Below are 20,477 nucleotides of genomic sequence, written 5' to 3' on the forward strand. Positions count from 1 at the left end.
CCCCCCCGTCCCCATGGTTTTCACCCACCCCCCATGGTGGTGATTGACGGCGTACAACATCCCTGCCCACTGTGGCTTTATAGAGCACCAGTATTTTTCTGCACATCCCTGCCTGCTCTCACTGGGATGGCAAATAATCATTTTACAAGTTGGTAAGCGAATTAGATTTTTTTTTTCTTTCTTCAAAAAGCCTGACAGCCTTATCTGTCATCCTGAAGGGAGAAATCGAGCAGAAGCTGCTTGGCTTTTCCGAGGTGGATCTTGTTCCCATAAAAAGGGTGGGGGAGCATCTGTGATTTATTCTTGCGTATAAGGTAAATGAGAAGTCCATGCATGGGGAGGACTGGGTGATGGATAGTAAGAGGACAAATTTTTCCCAGAAGCCTCCTTGATGCTGCTGCTGGCTCGGGGGAGGAGGGGGTGGGTGTTGTCGGCATGTCAGACTGTGCTCTGTACCAACCAGCTGCATGGAGGGTTTTCGGGACTCGCTGTCATGGGCAGCTGTCTTTTTAATAATTGAAAATTCACTCTTTTCAGGGTGGATTTATGGAGATTACTGGCCGGGTCTGGAATGCAGCAGCGGTTGGATATCGGGGTCAGATGGCCTAGTGAGTCTTCAGTGGACGGAGCTTAGTGCTGGTCCTCCTAACGGCTTTGCTACAGAATAATAATAAAAATAATGAAGTGTGTGTTTTTTTGCTCGGGCACGCAGAGCAGGCCCCTACTTCCCGTTTGCCAAAGCGAGGACCCCAGCCTTCTGCTGAACACAGCACTGTAAAGAATCGTCCCCATTTTTCTGGACTGCTGAAAGAAAAACCAGCCATTTAATTTGAACCACACTTCATATAAACTCAAAAGGAAGCATCTAAAACATATTTTTTTTATTTGAACTTAGAATGTAGTTATTTACTCCATCACTTTTAATCACATCTCATAAACATACCTCAAAAAAGAAAAGAAGGTATTTGTAGTGTTTTTTTGTCCCCAAGTCATTGAAAATTAAATGAACGGCTATGTAGGCTTGCTTTCCCATTAATAAAAATCTAGCAGACATAAAGGGTACTTTACTGGATATCAAACTGCGTTTCACATACACTAAAAAAATAACTTTCATTAATCAAAGATGCATACCAGGGAAAAAAGTCATTTTGAATTAATCTGGTGAGCAGTTACATGCTCATGAACGTGTAACGCATTCACAGGCCTGTAGTTAAAACATTTTAACACACGGAGAAAAAGACAGTTTAATTTGTGACATGCTTACTGACTCCACCAGTCTCAGTTTCTAAGCTTTTAAACTTTGAATTTAATGAACAGCAAACTGTACACAGACATTGCATTCTGGGACCTCTTGCATAGTTGTCTTATATGGGGTTAACTAAGCCCACTGTCCTCCTCTAGGCTGACGACAGAATGTTTGAGGGACCTGGTCATATATTGAAGATTCGGGATCCACTCTGAAATACCGCAGAGGGGTTTGGGGAAAGCTTGGTTTTAACCAGCTGCTCCTGAAAAATAAAAGGGGGAAATGAATCAATTAGTTTGGAGAACAGAGAGCAGTGAGGTTAGAATATGGAACTGGGAACGGATACGGTTGGATGGACTAAAAAAGGGTAAAAATGTGCACCTTTAATTCCCACTAGAGCTGTACCCTCAAGGGTCTGCCAATTGTACCCTTACCTGCAGATAATGGTGCCTTTTAGGGTACAGGAACGGACTCCGAGGAACATTTCTGTACCTTAAAAGGTACAATTACGAGGGTACAAATGTTTACGCTTTTTTCTGAGGGTGTAGCACGTGGGACTGTACACGGTTATGGCTGGATAGAATATGGTTTCCGGCAATCAGTGCTGCTGATTCCCCCCCCAAAATGAGTTCTGCAGGTTCTGCTGCTGTGTGCAGTGCAGCTTCATCGCTCAGTGATTAGCACTGTCGTTTCTCACCTCTGGGGTCGATGCTCTCCAATCCAGAGTGTAGCCCAGCATTGGGTCCTGACCATGCTTACTGGGATAGGGTCAGGTCTAGCCCCACCCTGACCAGCACAGATGGATGGTGCTGAAATTCAAACCCTTACTTTCTGATCAGATATAAGAGGCACGGTGTTTTGCCGTGGGTGTCAGTGAAGTTGTGCTTTAGCTTTGGCGCAGTCGGTAAAAACGGCTTTAAAATGAGTGAGTCAGGCTCCAGAAAAGCAAGGCCCCCCCTACCCACCCCCCGCCCCCAAACATATACTCGCTACCATCTCCACTCTCGGTTCATGATGATTTCTACTGAAAAGCCTGCAGTGATTTTGCACTTAGGCAGAATGGAAAATAATCCATCATTTGAAAGCTCTGGTGCACCGAGAGCCGTTCCCCGGGCAAAGTGTCCTCTGGAGCAAGACCGAGAGTAAGAGAACTGCTAGAGTCTGAATTTTATGGGTCGCAAACGGCGCCTTTCCCCCCCCCCCCCCCCCCAACTCAATGACCCCACTAGAAAAATTGAACCGTCTGATCTTGCCTCAACCTCTGTGGAGCGTAGATGCCATCTTTTGTTCAAGTACAAGGTTTTGGGAGAACGGGGAGCAGAACTAGGACACTGTGTGAGTGAATGAGCTTAGACAGTAAAATCGGAGAGCAGTAAACCCTCCGTCTGTTTTACATAAGCGCTGCTTTGGTCTCCGGAAGTGTGAAAATGGCTCTGCAGGGAGGGAGCGTTACCTCTTGGGATCGGAAGTGAGCGGAGCATTTTTCTGAGCTTTCCTGGTGTCGTCACACCCACCAGCAGTGGGGAAGTTTAGACTTTGGAAGCGTCACTCGGTGAGCTACCCCCTAACCAGTCCTGTATGAGTACTTGGCCATCGCCCTTGTACCAAGCTAAATGCACGTTGAAGTATCTTAAAATGTGCATCGCGCTGGGCAGGCTTCAGGTGCTGCGTTTCACGTTAATTTGGGCCCCCAGGGGCCCGGGTGTGCCCTACTTATCAATTTGCCCTCTGTAGGGCGCGATTCACCTAGGCTGCACTCGTCCTTTAGCGCGTGGATGGCGCAGTTCCGGCGAGAGTTGCGGCCACTCCTGCACTCTCGAATAGTGCGTACCGGAGTGTGTCAAGAAGCACCAAATGAAAATAACATACCGCGTCTTCATTTTCCTTCTCTTTCCGTGATCCTTCCGAAAATGGTAAATCAAGGTTGGCCCCCCAGCTGTGGTGTTTTCTGTCACCCTCCAGAGTTAATTTTTCTGATCGGCCAAACTTATTGATTGACTAACTGACAGCACAGAACCTTCTCAACCTTCGCCAGCCACCCAATTTAACGGAAAAGAGGCTCCCGGCAGTAAATCCTTTAAAACTCTAATTTTCCAGAAGCTGGAACTTCTACTGCTGTGTTTTTTTGGACTTTAAATGTACCTCGGCAATATTTCTCACAGCGTCTATACTTTTAGGATCATTCTTGTGTTGGGCCTGTACATTGTGGTGCATTCATCACACAGACTCGCGCTGCGCTTTTGCCCGCTGACAGCCGCATTTGTGTAACACGAGCGCTGAAACCATTAATCCAAAGATGATTGGTTTATGCTAAAAGTGTCATAGCACCAATGAATTAGAATAACTGGTGGATTGTTACACTGTTTGGAGAGGAAATGCCTTTGAATGGTTTAAAGGTGAACGTTGAATCAGCAGACTGCCCAGAGGCTTTTGCCTAAGGGATGTGCTAACATCTGTCAGGTGCTGTGGGGTTAGTTCCAGGTTAACTGGAGCTGGTGCTAGCTGGAAGGCACGATGACACCTCAAGGAAAGTCCCCATTTGACCCTCCATCTCTTAATCCCCCTCCACCAGCCCTGATCACAGCCGACATTATTTGTAAAATAAAAAATAAAATAAAATTGCACTCCATAGTCCTGTACTGGATAAGTAGTCAATGGATGGATGGATTCACTAATGTTCATAGCAAATGTACCTTAGACATCTCAGTAATGTGCTTTTAAAAGTTAATGTATACCATATATAATTACATATATTTCTTCTGAAAATGATAAATCATGTGACACTGATACTGCTGAATCGGACCTCGATGGAGGTACCCAAGGGGCTCACCTCTGCCCTGGTCCTGAGGATGAGGTCCGGCCCGTCAGGAAGGTCGCCTCGTGAGGCTCCGGTGGTATCCACATGGAGCACCTCCATCTGCCTGAAGGAGTCCCCGCTGAAAGCTGCCCGGTAGCTGGTCTCAGGCGGGAGGTCTGCTGTGCTGAGGGGGGGCTTCTTACGGACCTGTTTGGATGACTTCACTCCAGACCAGGGCCGATATTCATGCCTTGGGGGGGGGATGATGAAATAAAAAAAATAGCCCATAAAAATGATGAGGCAGTTTCCCTTCAAAGGTACAACAGCATGGTCACTTGGGGCTTGATGCAATCTCTCTGGCACAGTTACATGACTATCAAACTACCTGCTGGTTATATATATACGCACACACACAGCAGTTGGTGTGTGTGTATGTATGTATATAAAGAACCGGTTCATATGGCCAACAAGCAGCTAAGGTAGATTAATCTCCGCACGGTCACAAAAGGTGTGATACAAAACTAAAATTATACTGCTGTCCCTATTTCCATTTTTCAAAAGTTGTCATCAATCAGGTCACCCCATCCGTGACGTCGATGCGCATATCCTCCCTATTTGATGTGTTAAGCGTAAGAGAGGAGGCTCGTTGCCTTCCTTGTGAAACGGAGGGGGCAAAAAGGGTCTCAAACAAAAAAACATTTATTACTGCAAGACAGCAATACCCGACGCTGCGGACTTAGGAAAAAAACAGGCGGAAATAAATTTCTCCGGGCAGAAAAGCCAATCATTGAAAAGATAATTAGTAACGATCTGGCACAAATTATCTAGCAGGGGTAATGAAGTCCGTCGGGGCTGCCGCGGATCGCGATGAGTCGAATTGGGAGAAAATTCTGCGCGACCGCGTTTGGGGAGGGTGCTGGAAAACTGAGCGCAATGGGTTATATCAGGTGATGGACTATTTATAACTCGTGCAGATTCTCCTCTGCTTACTAGTATTAAAGCATCTGCTTCCGGCGACCAACTAAATATACTATTCGTTGAAAATCTGGGTTATACATTAAATTTCTGCGATATTTTAAAACCGGTCCTCAGAACTGCTGCGTTATAAATGAGCAGCTTGTTGCGTCTTTCTTTCTGGGTTCCCTGAGCCCCCCTGCAAGCGACTGAGCGGATTCATTTGCGGTGTTAAAATGCACCAAGTCCGAAAAGAGGGTGCGCATAAAAGAAAATATTTATGTACCGTGTATCCAAGTGACAATGTTTCGCTAAAAATAAAAGTCAGTAATAAATATCCTGCGATAATGTGAATACAAGTACTGTATACACTAAAAGTGAACATAATTTAGTTATTAAATGTTGTAATCTGTACATTTTACTACTATCAAAAGTACACTAAAGGTTTGCTAGGGAGTAAGTTAAAAGAGCCTGTCGCTGGTACCGGTGTACAGATGCGCCCTGGTTACGGTGCTGAATGAACAGCTCCGATGCCACGTACCTGTATGAGCTTCCTTTGGCCGTCCCCAGCGACTGATCGCCCCGCTTCTGCCTACTTCCATCCTGGTTATCGCTTTTGTGCTGGTTCGCATTTTTTGGACTATCCAAAGGGGAGTCGTCCTTACTACCATTGGTAATCCAGGGGAAACTCTCCCTTTTAGGAATGGGCCAGGGCTTGAAATCTTGTTTGTACTGAGTGACACTCTGAAAAGGCACGTCGGGGGGACGGTAGTCCTCTCGGGGCTTGTAGCTCGGTTCCTTCCGTCCCCGCAATGATCTCCTGCTCCCCGCCTCCGCTGCTGCAAGTGATGTTCTCTGGTCCTGGGCTGATGGTCCGGCTTTCTGCGTCCTGCCCGCCGGTACGTGCTTGGCGACTGATCTTACCTCCTGCTCCCCGATCTCGGAGTAGTTCTGGATAGTTAGCGGCACCGAGAGATCGGATTTGTCGAACTGGTTCCAGAACCGAGCCAGGCAGCACACCCTACTGATGCACGGCCAAGCCATTTTTAGTTAAAAATAAACGCAAAGAAAAGAAAAAGAAAAAAGAAAGCAAATGGGCGATTTTAAAGGCGTTACATGCAGAAATAGCGACGCATGGCGATTAGTGTGAAGCGGAGCCGGCGCGCCATCCCCATGCCCGAGCGCCGGAATGCCAGGCTCCGCCGGGACTCTCTCATTACACATCTACCCCACGTGGTACAGAGGATTCAACCCGACGCAGACCCTCTCCAGGCGGAGCGAACTACACCGCGATCGAAGAGTCAACATTATTTAACATCGCGTGTGCAAAAACATCTGAGGGCATGCAGACACATCAGCAGCATAACAGTTCAGATGCACGTTTATATGTGTAGATAACAGCTTTTTCTGACCTGAACTTTTTTGACATGTTAAAATTTTATTCAGCGCCCCCATTATACCCTCCTCAACAAGACGCCGCTCCACTCCAAGTTTTCCATATGGCAAAAAAAAGTTATTAGAATATTCCTTTGGTACACAACATTAAATTAAACACAAAGGGATACATGATTGAACTATTACGGTAGTGGGCGATTAACTACTCCTGTCGTAAAAGTAACGGCCCATTCACTTATATTGTAAGCATACAGGGAAAAGTAATACATCTTGCTATTTTCGACCGCTAATGATAAAGGGTTAATAATCGATATAAAATTATATGCGAAACGGCCATGACGTGACCAGAAAACAATATCATTAAAGCAAATATATCAAATGGATCGAGGACAAAAACGTTCTGACCAGATCTAAGTCAAAACTTTTGTCAAAGCATTTGTTTCAAATCCGAGAAGTGCAACAGAACAATTTATTAAAGACGTATTCTAACAAAAATGCTATTCATATTGTACGCCTATCAATATCTCATTGAGCATAGAATTAATTCCATATAACTTGGCCTAGGCGTATGTAAAAAAAAATAGAAACGCGTGAAATAATAATTTTCTCTCCGATTTGAAAATATTTATGGAGAGAGAAAAAAAATATGCATACTGAAGATCTCACTGTTTTTTGAAAGGAACACCAAAAGCTGCCAGACGCAACCCTTATGTTCATCTGCCGATAGTTCAGTTCAAAACTTTACAACAAACTTTACAGTAGGCCTTTAGGCTATGTAATGATACATGAATAAAATGATCAAATGGCGTTTGAATTAATATTTCATAAATATTTACGTATCCTGGTAGCCTATTGGATGAGTAGCTGGGAGGAAGCGTGGATGTATTGATTATCAGTACTTATTCCGATACAGTGTGATGGTGATATACTCTCTTGTGTAATGACATGCTCCCCCTAGAGGCCGAGAAAATAATCATATAAATTTTGACTTTATCGCGCTGATTCTACAATTGAACTGGTTAACTGGGTTGAAGTGTCGAGGAATGGTGTCTGTCAGTCCTGACTGTATACCAGCCCTTGTTTTGGGAACTCCTGTGTATGTTGTTTTTGTTACCATTAACCGCTTAATGGACTGTTTGAAAACACTGACCTAAATGTTATGTGTGAAACTACAAACTACAGACCTTAGAAAGTTTTGCCTCGCAGTTGTCTTGTAATATGACTGGTTCATGGAGCATAATGGTTGAATTAGTTTTTGTTCCATTTGAACTGTTAATTAATGGTCCTCTATCAAATTATCGATTCATTATATATTATAATGCATAAACAAAATTTGTTTACCCCCTTTCATTTGTACGTTGAATCAGCCGTTGATGCCCGCTTTAACATTAACAGAAATAATAACGTAGATTAATTAGAATTTACGTACGTTAAAAATGTAAGTCGTTTTAAGAGGCGAAAAACATAATATATATAGCATGCTTTAACATTACACTTATCAGTACCAACAGCTGACGAATAAATATAATCGCTGTTTGTTTCATTAGTCATTTGCGAAGATTCAAATTAATTTACTAATATTTATTTACTGTCTGCTACATCTCTGGTTCTTGTTATGTTATTCGCTGTATTATATATTGTGTTATATATGTAAAGTACTGGGTCCCCTGAATCTGTTAGTGTATGTTTGGCTCAATGTGCCCCTGAAGCCCTGAATATATTTCTGTATATTAATTACTAGTATAGTACTGCATTAATATACATTAGAAATGAAAACATCGTCATTTAATTGACCCGAGAACATTAAGGTGTAACACGGCTCCTTGTTTCCAGAGGGAAGGAAAATGACGTTGCACAAGCGGCGATGCGGACGCAGGTGAGGCGACTGGAGAGCTGCCGGTGTCAGCTCGTACACGTGGGTTTGCTGACGCGCGATTTTTAACTCTATATGATGTCAATGTAATTTTTCAAGAGTGATAGGCTTCAAAGCAGAAGGGCTGCGTTCACCTTTGTTAATTTTTCACATTTGTTTGCACACAGCATTCCGTAACTTTCCAAAAAGGCATGTCGTTCTAACGCCTTGATCTCGTTCAGTTCAGGGTGCCGACTCTTCGACTGGACTCTGAAAGTGTCTGAAGACGAGTGTCTGAAAAGGGTGCCAGGGCAGTAACTCCGTTAAAAGATACAACGGCGATACGATGGAGTATTTGCCCGACAGCAATTCGAGATATAAAGACGTGGAATACTGGGATGAGAGGTACAGGAGAGAGGAGTCGTTCGAGTGGTTCGGAGACCTTTCAAAATTCCAGCACTTACTTGAGCAGCATGTCAAGAAGGACGATGCCATTCTCATTCTTGGTATGTATTTTATGTATTTGACGTCACACTGCAAAAACAACCTGTGCAAATATGAAGTCCTAAAATATACGGACATATGATTTTTCCTCTCATTCGTGTTTCAGATTCTAAGCGGTCACCAGGAGGCGCTGTAACCGCAGAGTTTATTAAATGATTAGAATAAACGGATGATGTGTCCCCTGGACGCCCCTGTGATAGCCAAAGGCGAGACGAATGCGGCTTTGGTTTCGTCCTTGGATTAAATGCATATTTGGAGCTGGGGTGTCCTTCGCGTTTTTAGTCGATAGGTAGCATCCTCAGCCATATATGATTTTTTTAAGGTTATTGTATTAGGGTAGCTCCCCCCCAAGTATTTTACTGCAGATTAAACGCTCATTTCTGTTTATGTTTCCGCAGGTTTAAGCATTTCAAATCCACTGATGCTTAATTATACATTATACAATTTAACATTTATTCACTGACTCTCTGGGCCAATTATAGTTTCTTTTTCTGCAAATCAAAATATTATCTTACAAATATTCTTAGTAGAAAGACGTTTCTGTAAACGTTTATTCCAGGTAAATAATATCTTATGGCAGCAGTGTGATAAAGATTTGTCCTCACGTAACTGTATTATTGAACTGTGGATCTCTTAAAAAACATGTTTTGCGATTACAATGGAATAAATGCAGTAGTACTTATTTTATATGAGGTCTTTAATATAATATCACAGTACAAATTTATCAGAATAGACCTCCCGCAAATCAGTGTCTCCTCACGAAATGGCATTAAAAAAAACCCGACAGAAGTGTGCGGCTGAACCTCAATGCCGTTTTCCGCAGTAGTTGCGGTGCCACGGCTTTGCCCATAGATGGCGCTGTTGCTGCGCTTTGCGACACTATGAACGAATGTCTTTTTTGCATGCAAAACTGTTCTTTTGGGCATTTCAAATATGCATCGGGGAATGACAGGGGCTTTCTGCTTTCTTAGAGGGCCAACTCTAACTGCAGAATACCCCTTATGCCCCACTCAGCTTTTTCCCCACCCGTGTTAAGTTTCTCCATCATTGTGTTGAGGGTAATGAAGGATGCCCTTCACGGGCGTGTTCAGGTTCTCCTGTGAAGCCGTGAGACTCCACGCACACATGTCAGTATGTGTAGGCGTGTCCGCACATGCAGGACGTCGTAGCAGCCAGTTCACACTTGCTGGATACATACAGGATCAGACACATGCTAGGTGGTGCAGCAAGACGCACGGACATTCGGCACGCTGGACCTCTGCTAGCGCGTCCCCAGTGGGGGCAGTTCGCTGAACCTACCTGTCTTGCAAACCTTGCTTCTGTGTGATACACGGGCGGCATTGTAGAGCACGCAGGGAACTGGGGGCTGATTGCATTTCAGACAAGTGAGCCGGATTGAAGACCCTCTCCTGAGCGCCCTGTGCCAGCTGTGCACATGAACGGGCCCCCATCTCCCACCCCCCTTTGAGCTTCGGGTGGATGGGCTCAATGCGGCTCGTGGGTGGGCCGTCTCTCATCCCGTCTATCTCTCCAGCTCTTTGTTTCTTGCGCGTTTCCCTCCCCAAGCAGCGAGAGCAGCTGTGCCGTCTGGGGGGGGGGGGGGGGGGACGGACGTATGAAACTGTTTGTGTGTGTATCTGCGAGCGGGTATACTTTACGTTATGGGGACACAATGTCCCCACAAAGTGATGAATGCCCATTTTTTTTTCCATTATGGGGACCAGTTTCCTGTTCTGTGACTGTGACTGCAATGAGAACTAAAAATACAAAGACTCACATTTTGCTTGGTTTCTCATGGGTTAAGGTTAGGGCTGGGTAGGGGTTAAGGTTGTCATAGTTAGCGTTAGCTTTTTTCCCATAGAAATGAATGAGCGGCCGCCATACAGATATGTTTACCCGACGTGTGTGTGTGTGACTGCACATATAAATGGCCTATGATGCTACTGACGGACAAATGGAACAAAAGTGTGTTTACTGAGTAAAAAGTGAACATTCTCCCCATGAGCGTTTGTGGAGTCGGGATCATTGATGGTCTTAGATACAAGTATTCAGGGCCTAATTTCCACCACGGCTCTGGACGAGAGGTGGCGCCCCCTGGTGGCACACACCCGCTGGCGCATCACAGATCGCTCACCGCCGGGAAACCAGAGCCGCGGTGGGATGCGGGTGTCACGTGAGCGTGACCGTCGGGCCCATCCTTTGTGGGCCACCGCAGTGACCTGATGTTTCCAGGCCGTGAAAGAGCCCTGCGTTACCGGATATGGCGGCTTTGTGCGCGGCGATAACCGGAGCGGCTGGCGAGCGCAGCGGGGGCCGTGCCAGGGCCAGAATCCGGGCCTTTCCTTAATTGGTTTGTCACTGAAGATGCCTGCCAGATTAAGCTGGCTGGCTTTTAGGTCTCCGCCAGGCGTCTGCGGTGGAGGGATGACTGATTGTGTGGCCTTACCGGGGTAAATGTTCAAAGAAACACAAATAATTACTGCTCAGGAGAGACAGGCACCTGTGGGCCGAATGTTTAAGACTATCAGGCTGTAGCCTGAAAGGTTGGGAGGGAATTTGAGGCTTGGGTTGTGCCCCTCTATCCTCATGCAGAGATGGGGAGGGATCTCTCTTTGATGTGGTACCCCCTCCCCCACATACATTGCCGTTATTTTCGAGTGGGGCGTCAGAATGTGTGGTGGCATGTTTAATGCCAGGCTGCAGTAAGCAGATTCAGCAGGCCTGTCTGAACCCAGTGGGTGGGTTATTTTGTACCCCTTCCCCACGCTGGCTTGTTGAGGGATGGTCCCTGCTGGCGGAGGGCGAACGGTGGGGGTGGGGGGGTCAGGGTGTTGTCTGGGATGTCAGCAGCAGGGGGGGGGGGTCCTCCCCGGATTCCATTTTCCGCAGCGTCAGATAGTAAAATTTGATTAATTCTGACAGCCGCTGACAGGATGGAAAGTAGACAGGGGAAAGCCTTCGGGGGGGGGCGGTATTTTGATATCATTGGGGAGTCGGCCAGCGGCCACCTCCTAGAATCCCAGCCCCTCGTGACCCCCCCCCCCAGCATGGCCGGGTGGGTTACCCCCCCTCCCTGGTCGACTCCCCAGGGAAATGTCACGAGTGCAGCATAGCGGTATGCGGACACCCCCGCCAACGGCCTGCGGACACAAATGGCTGCGCCCGCTGCCCGAGTTGGCGCTGCTGCGGGACCCCTGGCCCCCATGCGTACGGGGCCCGGCTTGGCCCAAAGGCGCCATTTCCTCGGTTCCAGCCGAGTGCCGAAACACACCCGGTGGCATTGTCTAAATGGGATGGCTTCAGGTTTTCGAACACATATTCGTTTACCGAAAATCGACTTTTGCTCCATAACGTTGTGACAGAGAGATAACGAGAGCGGATTTTTATGATTATAATTTTGCATGTTTTTTGCTTTTGCAGTACGCCGGTAACTTGCCAGGCAGATTAACGTCGTATGGATTTCAGTTTGCAGAGTTTTTCCTTTTTTCCCTCCCCAGACAAGATGATTCTGCGTCTGCGAGGCATCTTGGATTTTTATACCATTCTTGTGAGAGTGAATTTCGGCCCCTGGTAGGGATGTGGATCTATAAACCATCGTGGAGAGATTCACAGCCCCTCCCTTCCATACCTGCAACTGAGGTTCCTTGGATACTGTTTCCAAGAGAGGAGCACATGTCGTGTGTCAGGGATCCTGCTGGGTGATTAAAAACACAGCGTACTGAAATACATGAATGAAGGAGGAAAATGAATGGAATGAATGGGTGAATGAGAGGCAGATTGGGGTGGGGGGGGGCATGGAGATTTGTTGGGGAGGGTGGGTGGTATCATGGCCACACCCACCCCTCCGGTGTTCGCCTGATTGGCTGTTGATCAACAGGAATGGCGGTTCTGCGGCTGGTTGGTTCCTCCCTCCAGCTCGTTCACCGTTTCAGAGAAAAGGCTTATGAATGAGTTTCTGGGCTGCCTCTTCATCACTGAATGAAAACGGTAGATTTGAGAATGGGGGGGGGGGCTTTAACATGGGTGTTGGGGGGGGAGGCGTGTGTTCTAGCCCCAGCCGCAGTCCCCCGCCTCTCCTGAAGTCATGAATTCGACGTTTGGGTCAACGCCTTTGGACAGCGAGCCGCCCCAACAGCCAATGGAATCTCCACAGAGCGGCTGCGCAGGGGCCTCGCGCTCGGAATACTAACTGCGTTTCCCGGGCAACAGGGCTCGGAACTCGGAATACTAACTGTGTTTCCCGGGCAACGGGGCTCGGATGATGGATAGGCCCTGCACTGATAAACATGGAGTGATGAAAGTAACATGAGCTGCGAGTGCATTTGGGGTCCGGCATGGCGTGAAATTTTACTGCTGTAATTTCTCCGATTCGGGGCCACTTCCATCCGCAGTCGTGTCTGTGGATGCGAGATAAAAGGTGCCGATTCCCTGGGGGTTTGACAGGCCAGGGGTTGGCGCACATCTTTGCCGCAAGGTCACATTCACTCAAGGCTAATTCAGCGGCTTGAATACTGCATCTCTGTTAGTCTAATAGTCTCAGGCAGGGTGGGTTGTGATGGGGGTCCCTGGATCCCTTGACTGCCTCCATCTGGGCTGAGCAGTTCTCAGTTATGTCGTCAAGTTATGGCCGGGGCTGCATCCATGCTATGTGGAGTTTCTGCAGGAAATGCGTGGTGTGTCGCCCCCTGCTGGGCGTGGCAGGGATCTCGGCCTCACGCCTTTCACAGGTTCCCTCCCAGCCCCTTCGAGCTGCCCACGAGGATCTCGTTGAAAACAGAGCCACACTTTAGCAGCAGGATGCTGCTGCAGTAAAGGAGGGGGGGGTGTGTGCAGATGGGGGAAGGGAGGGAGTAAGTAAGTGAGGGGATGAATGAATGTGAGGGAGAGGAGAGGAGGAAAGCGGCATTCCCTCCATCCCCACAGAGCACCGAGCCAACAGACCAATCAGGCGGAGCTGTGACCACAGCAATGGGTGCAGCGTTGCATCTTGGCGTCCACGCCCCCACCCCCCAGTGTGCACATTGCCGCAATGCCCCCCCTTACTTTGAGAGCCCAGCACTTGATGTGCCTGAGCAGTACAATCCCCCCCCCACTCCAGGGCAGTAGTGTGTAGTGGGGATGGGAGCTGTCTTGTGGGGGGGGGGGGGGATTAACTGTGTAAAACTAAGGGTCCTGTAGGCTGCCATTTATATGGTGGTGGGGGGGGGGTGAGGGAGGATGCAGGGGACAGCTCCGGGTGGGGGTTCCTCGGCAGCATGACGCAGTTGTCGGCTCAGCTACAACCACGACGTCATCTCTGAACGCAGCCAGAGGCACCAGGGTCGGTTCGCTCGCTGACGTACGAATGCGCGTGTGAGGATCGTCACCGCTGTCACCGGGGGCTGCGAGGCGGGAGCCCCGCTCCTGCTGAACCGCCGCGTGGGCAGGTTCCTGCACAGGTGCGGGTGAATCCCCAGGTGGCGTCGCGGTTAAGGAATCGTAGCTGCTTTTTATTTGTAGGTTGCGGGGCTGTAGCTGACCAGGCAGCGCGGGACGGGGCCGAGTGCAGCAGACTGCAGGCCAGTGGTCTACCTGGGAAAGCGCGCAGCAGGCATTTCAAGAAAACGTGCTGGAGAAGCTGCACAGTACCTGGGAATTTTGAGGGAGGGGTTGGAGGTGGTGTGTTTGCCCCCAGTTCCCAGAGATGGAGCAGGCAGAGTGAGGAAGCATGTGTGGAAGAGACATTTTAGCAGGGCGGAAAACAAAGCTGTACCCAGTCACTGCAGCGTTAAGAGAAGATCAGCTAAACCTGTGTAAACCTGTGCCAGTCACTGCGGCTTTAAGGGAAGATCCGCTGTATCTATCCAAGGTACAGAAAAGCAGGTAAATACTCTGAAATGGGGCAGATGGAATGAGCGATGTCCCACCCCCCACTCTGCAGATAGAGGTGTCTGTCTTCCTGTTTCGATCACGAGATTAAAACCCATTTAGACCAGGGAAAAGGGGCTTGGCTGGTGTTACATGGGCCCCCTCACACACCTGGGGAATCACAGCCCGCTTTCCCACTTCAGCTGTGCTATAATGTGCCCCCTCACGTCCCTGTGCTGCCCCTCCCCCCCCTCAGTTCTGTTGCAGTAAAGGAGGACTGACTTCTCGCCTCAAAGAACGCAACTAACTTGGAGTCACGAAAAAAGTCATTTTTTTCCTGGTAGTCAGAATTGGAAACCGCATATGCAGAGTTTTCATAAATGCCACTCTCATCTGAGGTCCAGGTGTGATACGAAGCTATCGCGTAGCAACGTGAGATGACCCTCCCCTCCACCTCAGATTCACCATCTTCTTATATAACAACCCCTCCCACCTTTTGGTTTGATGTAAGATTTAGTTGACTTTGCGGGGTATTACCCTTTCTTGTCCCCAGGGCCCAGGTGGCACGTGGAACTGCTGAGGGAGTGCGGCGGCGTTGTGGTGGGGAAGGCATTGAGGCTCGCGCACAGTGGAGCTCTGCTTATCCAACAGAGGAGCTGAACTTCCCAGTGTTTGTCTCGCATTTCTTTTCTCCTTCCTTGTGCATTTTAACCAAAAAAAAAATGGAGGCACACAAGCAGGAGTTAATTTCCCATGCGTGCACACACATACACATACCCCCCCCCCACTGAAATCTTTTACCAAATGAAAGACACCCCCGCCCCCCACTCTCCTCCGAGCCAGCTCACTCAACATTGTATGAAAACTCATTTTGGATTCTGTATAAATGTGAGTCTCTTGGAGAACGGGCTTGGGGGGCTGTTTTAAAGCATGTGGGGGGGGGTGAAGTTTTATTGTTAGCGATGCCTTTGGTAGGATTGAATCACCTGACTGTGATTGTCTCAGGCTGCTGAGAATGACTACACTTCGTAGGCTAGTAAAATGCTGGGTTTTTATAATCGCGGATCTGAGAAAAGCCAGCGTTTCTGCTCAGACCGTATTCCACCATTTTATGAAAATACCTTTGCAGGGATATAAAGCTCTGTTTTTCTCCCCTTGATCGGCCAGAGCTTTCGCTCCTTTCACGCTACTCTGGGCCGAAACCAGTGGACGTTCAGTAGACGGCCGTCGGGATTAGACCCTGTGGGCGACGGTTCCGGCGTGAGGTTCCTGCGGCGCGGCTGCCCCGGTCTCCCCCGGCATGCAGTGCTCTGGCAGGGAGGCCGACACCCCTTGCTGACGGGGGACCTGCTCTGGAGGTCCTTTGTGGTGTCGTGTCTGCAGGTCCTTCAAATGCTGGGGGGTGGGCGAGGCGTGAGGGAACCAGGGACCGTATTAAAAAACAAAGTATAAAAACTAATTTCCCTTACTTGGAAATGAGCCAAGATCTGTTTCCCTTGTGCAGGGCTAGAGCCCCCTCCTCCTTATACACAGAGCAGACGAAAGTGGGGGGGGGGGGGGCAGTCTTTCCCGCGAGTCGCCAGGGCTCGCCCAGAAGGTTCCATCTGCGACGTGTCCAGGGTGGCTTAGATTGTGCTGCAGTGGAGTCTTTCCTCGTGACCCCCCCCCCCCCCCCCCCCAGCTACTTTCACTCCCTCTCTCCTCTTTGTTCTCTCTCTCATCTTCATGCCCCTTCTTCTTGAAAAAGGAGGGGAGGGGGGGCGACGCAAGGAGATATGCCAGTAAGCTGCTGCCCCGGAGCGTGGACAGAGCGGCCCCCGTTTCCCGTGGGACGGATGGTTTCTCCCGGACGTGACAGCTGACACACTGTGATCCTCGTTGATTTCTCCTGTGGTCGCAGGTTCACCCCATTGCCCTGTGATGTAATGCTTGTGACACATGCACCGCTGCCGCATTACGCCCCCTGTAGTGCTTCTGGGAATCTTCGGACTCACTGCTGTATTGCGCACCCTCCGAACGACCAGGGTGGTGTGCTCCCTGCCTGCGACCTGCGATTCCACACGGGCCACGTTGAGCCTGCTCTGCCCATTTAATAATAATAATTAATACTTTATTCATCCCCGGAGGGAAATTGTCTTTATGCCTCCCTCAACTTGCTCTTTGTAAAGTAAGCTGCCTGAAACGGGTAGCCTCCTGTTGGAGCTAGGGGTTAAGGGTCTTGTTCAAGACGTGCTGAGGCTGAGATTGAACCTGTGACCTTCTGGTTACAGGCACACAGGCTTAGCCCCCTGAGCCACACGCTGACCGGTCCTCCTGTGCCCATGGATTTTTACTAAATTTATTCTGATCCCAAACCACAATCCCGTCTGTCACGTTCCTGTTTACTGCTGCTGCTCTGCTCCAGCTTTTCGGATCCTGTCACATTCCGCTTGGCAGACGGACCCAAACGCGCTTGCCGGTCCTGGCACAGCCTTACACACATACTGCAATTAATATCCCCGTTTGCTGCTTTACTCTCGTTTTCAAAAATGCACATAATGTAGGCAGATGGACACGCTGAGGCTGTCATACACACAGACACACACACCAGTACTGCCTCATACACACAGACACACACACCAGTACTGCCTCATGCACACAGACACACGCACCAGTACTGCCTCATGCACACAGATACACGCACCAGTACTGCCTCATGCACACAGATACACGCACCAGTACTGCCTCATGCACACAGAGACACGCACCAGTACTGCCTCATGCACACAGACGCACGCACCAGTACTGCCTCATGCACACAGACGCACGCACCAGTACTGCCTCATGCACACAGACGCACGCAGCAGTACTGCCTCATGCACACAGACGCACGCAGCAGTACTGCCTCATGCACACAGACGCACGCACCAGTACTGCCTTATGCACACAGACGCACGCACCAGTACTGCCTCATGCACACAGACGCACGCACCAGTACTGCCTCATGCACACAGACGCACGCACCAGTACTGCCTCATGCACACAGACGCACGCACCAGTACTGCCTCATGCACACAGACGCACGCACCAGTACTGCCTCATGCACACAGACGCACGCACCAGTACTGCCTCATGCACACAGACGCACGCACAAGTACTGCCTCATGCACACAGACACATGCACCAGTACTGCCTCATGCACACACATACACACGTTAACGATACCTCATCCGCACAGATACACATCAGTGCTGGCATTATCATCTGCCCCGTACAGACTGATTGATGCACACACATTATGTCCTGCACATGCTAATATTGCCACAAACTCACAGTAACATTGGTACACAGTAGCATCGGTACACAGTGACAGCTGTCCCTCTCTGTTGTTGCTGTGAAATGTGTGGGCTGAGATGGTCTCACGGGCGGGTGGGGGGCAGCCAGGGGTGTATGGGTCAGACCACCCAGTGTGGCACGTGCAAGAGTAAGGCAGGCATCATAGTTCTGCAGTTAGTGTCTCTTGCAGACCCTGCACCCAGGTCTCAGTGGCACCGGTGTTCAGCTGTGGGTCACGTTGTCATGCAGAAGCTCTGTGTTGAGGGGGGTGGGGTGTTAGTGAGCCTGTGTGTGGGCGGGGCGGGACGTCGTGCATGTGGGAGCAGTGTCTGTGTTCATACGTGTGTGGGAGGACAGCCGTGTATCCCGCACGGCTCCTGTTGTGTGAATCGTGGCGCGCAGATCCCTTAGTGAAACCGCGGCGGGGGGTGCAACTCTCATCCGAGGCCTCGCCCCCCCCCCCCCCCCCCCCCCATCGGCCAGGTCTGCAGCCCGCATCCTGCCGCGGCTTATCTGGTATTCAGCTGCACCGCTGGCTGCAGCATGGGGGATGGAGGTGGGGGGCAGGGGCCTGATTTCTGCTCACGCTGACCAGACCTGCTGGAGGGGGGGGGGGTGTCGCAGCGGGGTGGAGGAATTGCTGCCTTGTCCCAGAATGCATTGGGGATCCGCTAAGAGGCGATGGTTGTCCTGGAATTCAGCACGCCCCTTTCTCCAAGCCCCCCCAGAGGATTTAGAGAAGGATTCTAGGGGCAGTCAGAGGTCCCCCTTTTAGCCGCCTGGTCCCACCTCTCCGGGGTGGTTGCGGTCACGTTACCGTTAACTAACGAGGGCCGAAAAGGCATGAAACACTTAGCGGCGCTTATTCATGCATAAAAATAACGCGGGATACACGTATTAATCAAGAACCCAAAAATACGCATCTAAAAATAGGAGTGACATACAACGGAATCGCCGTGTGGATCCCAGGCCCCTCCTCAGCCTCCCCGGATCCTGATTATAAAGAAATGGACGGGATCTTCCTGTCTCCTCTCTCCTCCGCTACCTGGGGTATCACACGGCCTCCTCTCTTGGGCCTCTGGTTCAGCTGAGAATCTGCTCCTCCTGTAGGCCTGTCTGGGAGACCCTCCCTCACGCAGACGGATGAGATTCTGCCCCCCCCCCCCCACAATTTCTTGCTGACTGACGGGTGCTGCTTCTTTCTGGGCTGACGTCACTGTGCTCCCCAGTTCGGATGTGGTCTCTTTACCGTGAAGCTTTCGGAATCATCCGGTAACTGTCAGAGTCATGGGGGGGGGGGGGGGGGGGGGGGGGCCTTTTCAAGGTCGTCTTGTATGTGTTTGTGCTCCGCCTCCTCCTCAGATTATCTCAAGCTGTCAGTAGACTGGTGTGACTCGTCTTTTTAATGTTAATTCTCCTCACAAAGATCTGACGGCAATGGTGGCCTTGAGAACAGGGGGCCGTGTGTGTGTACTGAGGGATTATATGTTAACGTGGATTAAAATGTCCGCATTGCAGTTTTCCCAGAATGCAGCTGCAGGAGACCACAGGGCTGTCCTGCCTTAGTGACGGAAAGCGTTTGACCGGTGCCTGGTTGTGGGTCCAGTCCTCATGGGACCCGTTTTTGGAGTTAAGTCTTACAGGCAGGAGGTGTTGTGAGTCCAAACACCTGAGAACTTGAGAGGAGCTGTGCACGATACGTCTGACCATACGGTACGTTTCAGACAACGGATCAAGGATCGAGTGCCAAACCGTCACCCTCTTTTAATCTGAATTACAGCCTCCTCCCTCCACTTCTTTGGACAGCAAGTCATCTCGGCAACAGATAAAGCGTAACGTTTTCCGGAAAGAAACAGAGGATCCTGACAGGACGGGCCGGGCGGTTGACAAACGGTGCTGTTTTGAACGCGACTCTGAGGGACGCCACGGGATTAAATCAAAACAAAGGGACGTTCCGTGTTTAATATAAAGCTGTGCCGTCTCAGTTCGAAAGGGAGTGTGATGTAACTCAAAAATAAAAATAGCCGGGGCCGGCTGTAATGCGGGAGCGGGCCCCGGTGGCTCCTTATGGCCGGGGGAGGGTCCGTCTGGGCGTTTTGGCCGTTCCGCTTGCCTCTTATCTACCCAGCAGGCCCCTGGACGTGAGGTCAAGTGGCCCGTCCGGTAGGGGAAAATGGGAAAACGGCCTGTGCTGGGCTTTACGAGCGGAGGGGGAGGCCAGGGAGTGGTGGACCGGGCCGGTGCGGCGGCGATGGCGCTGCCAGGGCCCCGAGCCTTTCCTGAGCGAGCGCCCAGCGTTGTGCGGAAGGGGGAGGAGCCAGGCTTGTCCAGCCAGCGTCGCCAGGAAAGCTGCTGCTCCACTTTCCTGTTTCCTCAAGGAAAATATGGCTGCGTTTGTACGGGACTGGATTCCAGGGGTGGGGGGGGGGGGAGGGGGCTGCAAATTAGACGGGGGAAGCTGGGAATTGGGTCTCTGTTGGATGGACGCCCTCATTTCCTGAGATGAGCCTCCTCTTGCAGAAGGCGAGGAGGGTGAGGAGATCCCTACCCCAGCTCAGGATTGTGGA

General features: G+C 49.9%; 2 protein-coding genes across 5 annotated transcripts in view; one reads left to right on the forward strand and one right to left on the reverse strand.

The window, feature by feature from the left end:
• Positions 1 to 846: 846 nt before the first annotated feature.
• map6d1 (MAP6 domain containing 1) lies at positions 847 to 6,203 on the reverse strand. The gene is made up of 3 exons (XM_049005107.1): positions 5,539 to 6,203; positions 4,077 to 4,293; positions 847 to 1,508 (listed from the first exon to the last, which is right to left on the reverse strand). Exons 1-3 carry the CDS (start codon positions 6,039 to 6,041, stop codon positions 1,431 to 1,433), a joined length of 798 nt encoding a protein of 265 aa, XP_048861064.1. The 5' UTR covers positions 6,042 to 6,203; the 3' UTR covers positions 847 to 1,430.
• Positions 6,204 to 8,213: 2,010 nt separating this feature from the next.
• Positions 8,214 to 20,477, forward strand: part of ece2a (endothelin converting enzyme 2a) — a 60,968-nt gene continuing 48,704 nt past the window's right edge. For 2 of the 4 annotated variants that reach the window (XM_049005099.1, XM_049005103.1), the window contains exon 1: positions 8,320 to 8,750. In XM_049005099.1, coding sequence (XP_048861056.1) covers positions 8,591 to 8,750 — 160 coding nt within the window. In that variant the 5' untranslated portion in view covers positions 8,320 to 8,590. The other 2 variants (XM_049005101.1, XM_049005100.1) reach the window with 2 other exon arrangements.

The sequence above is a fragment of the Brienomyrus brachyistius genome, unplaced genomic scaffold, assembly GCF_023856365.1.
Source record: "Brienomyrus brachyistius isolate T26 unplaced genomic scaffold, BBRACH_0.4 scaffold147, whole genome shotgun sequence".
NCBI classification, from domain to species: Eukaryota; Metazoa; Chordata; class Actinopteri; order Osteoglossiformes; family Mormyridae; genus Brienomyrus; species Brienomyrus brachyistius.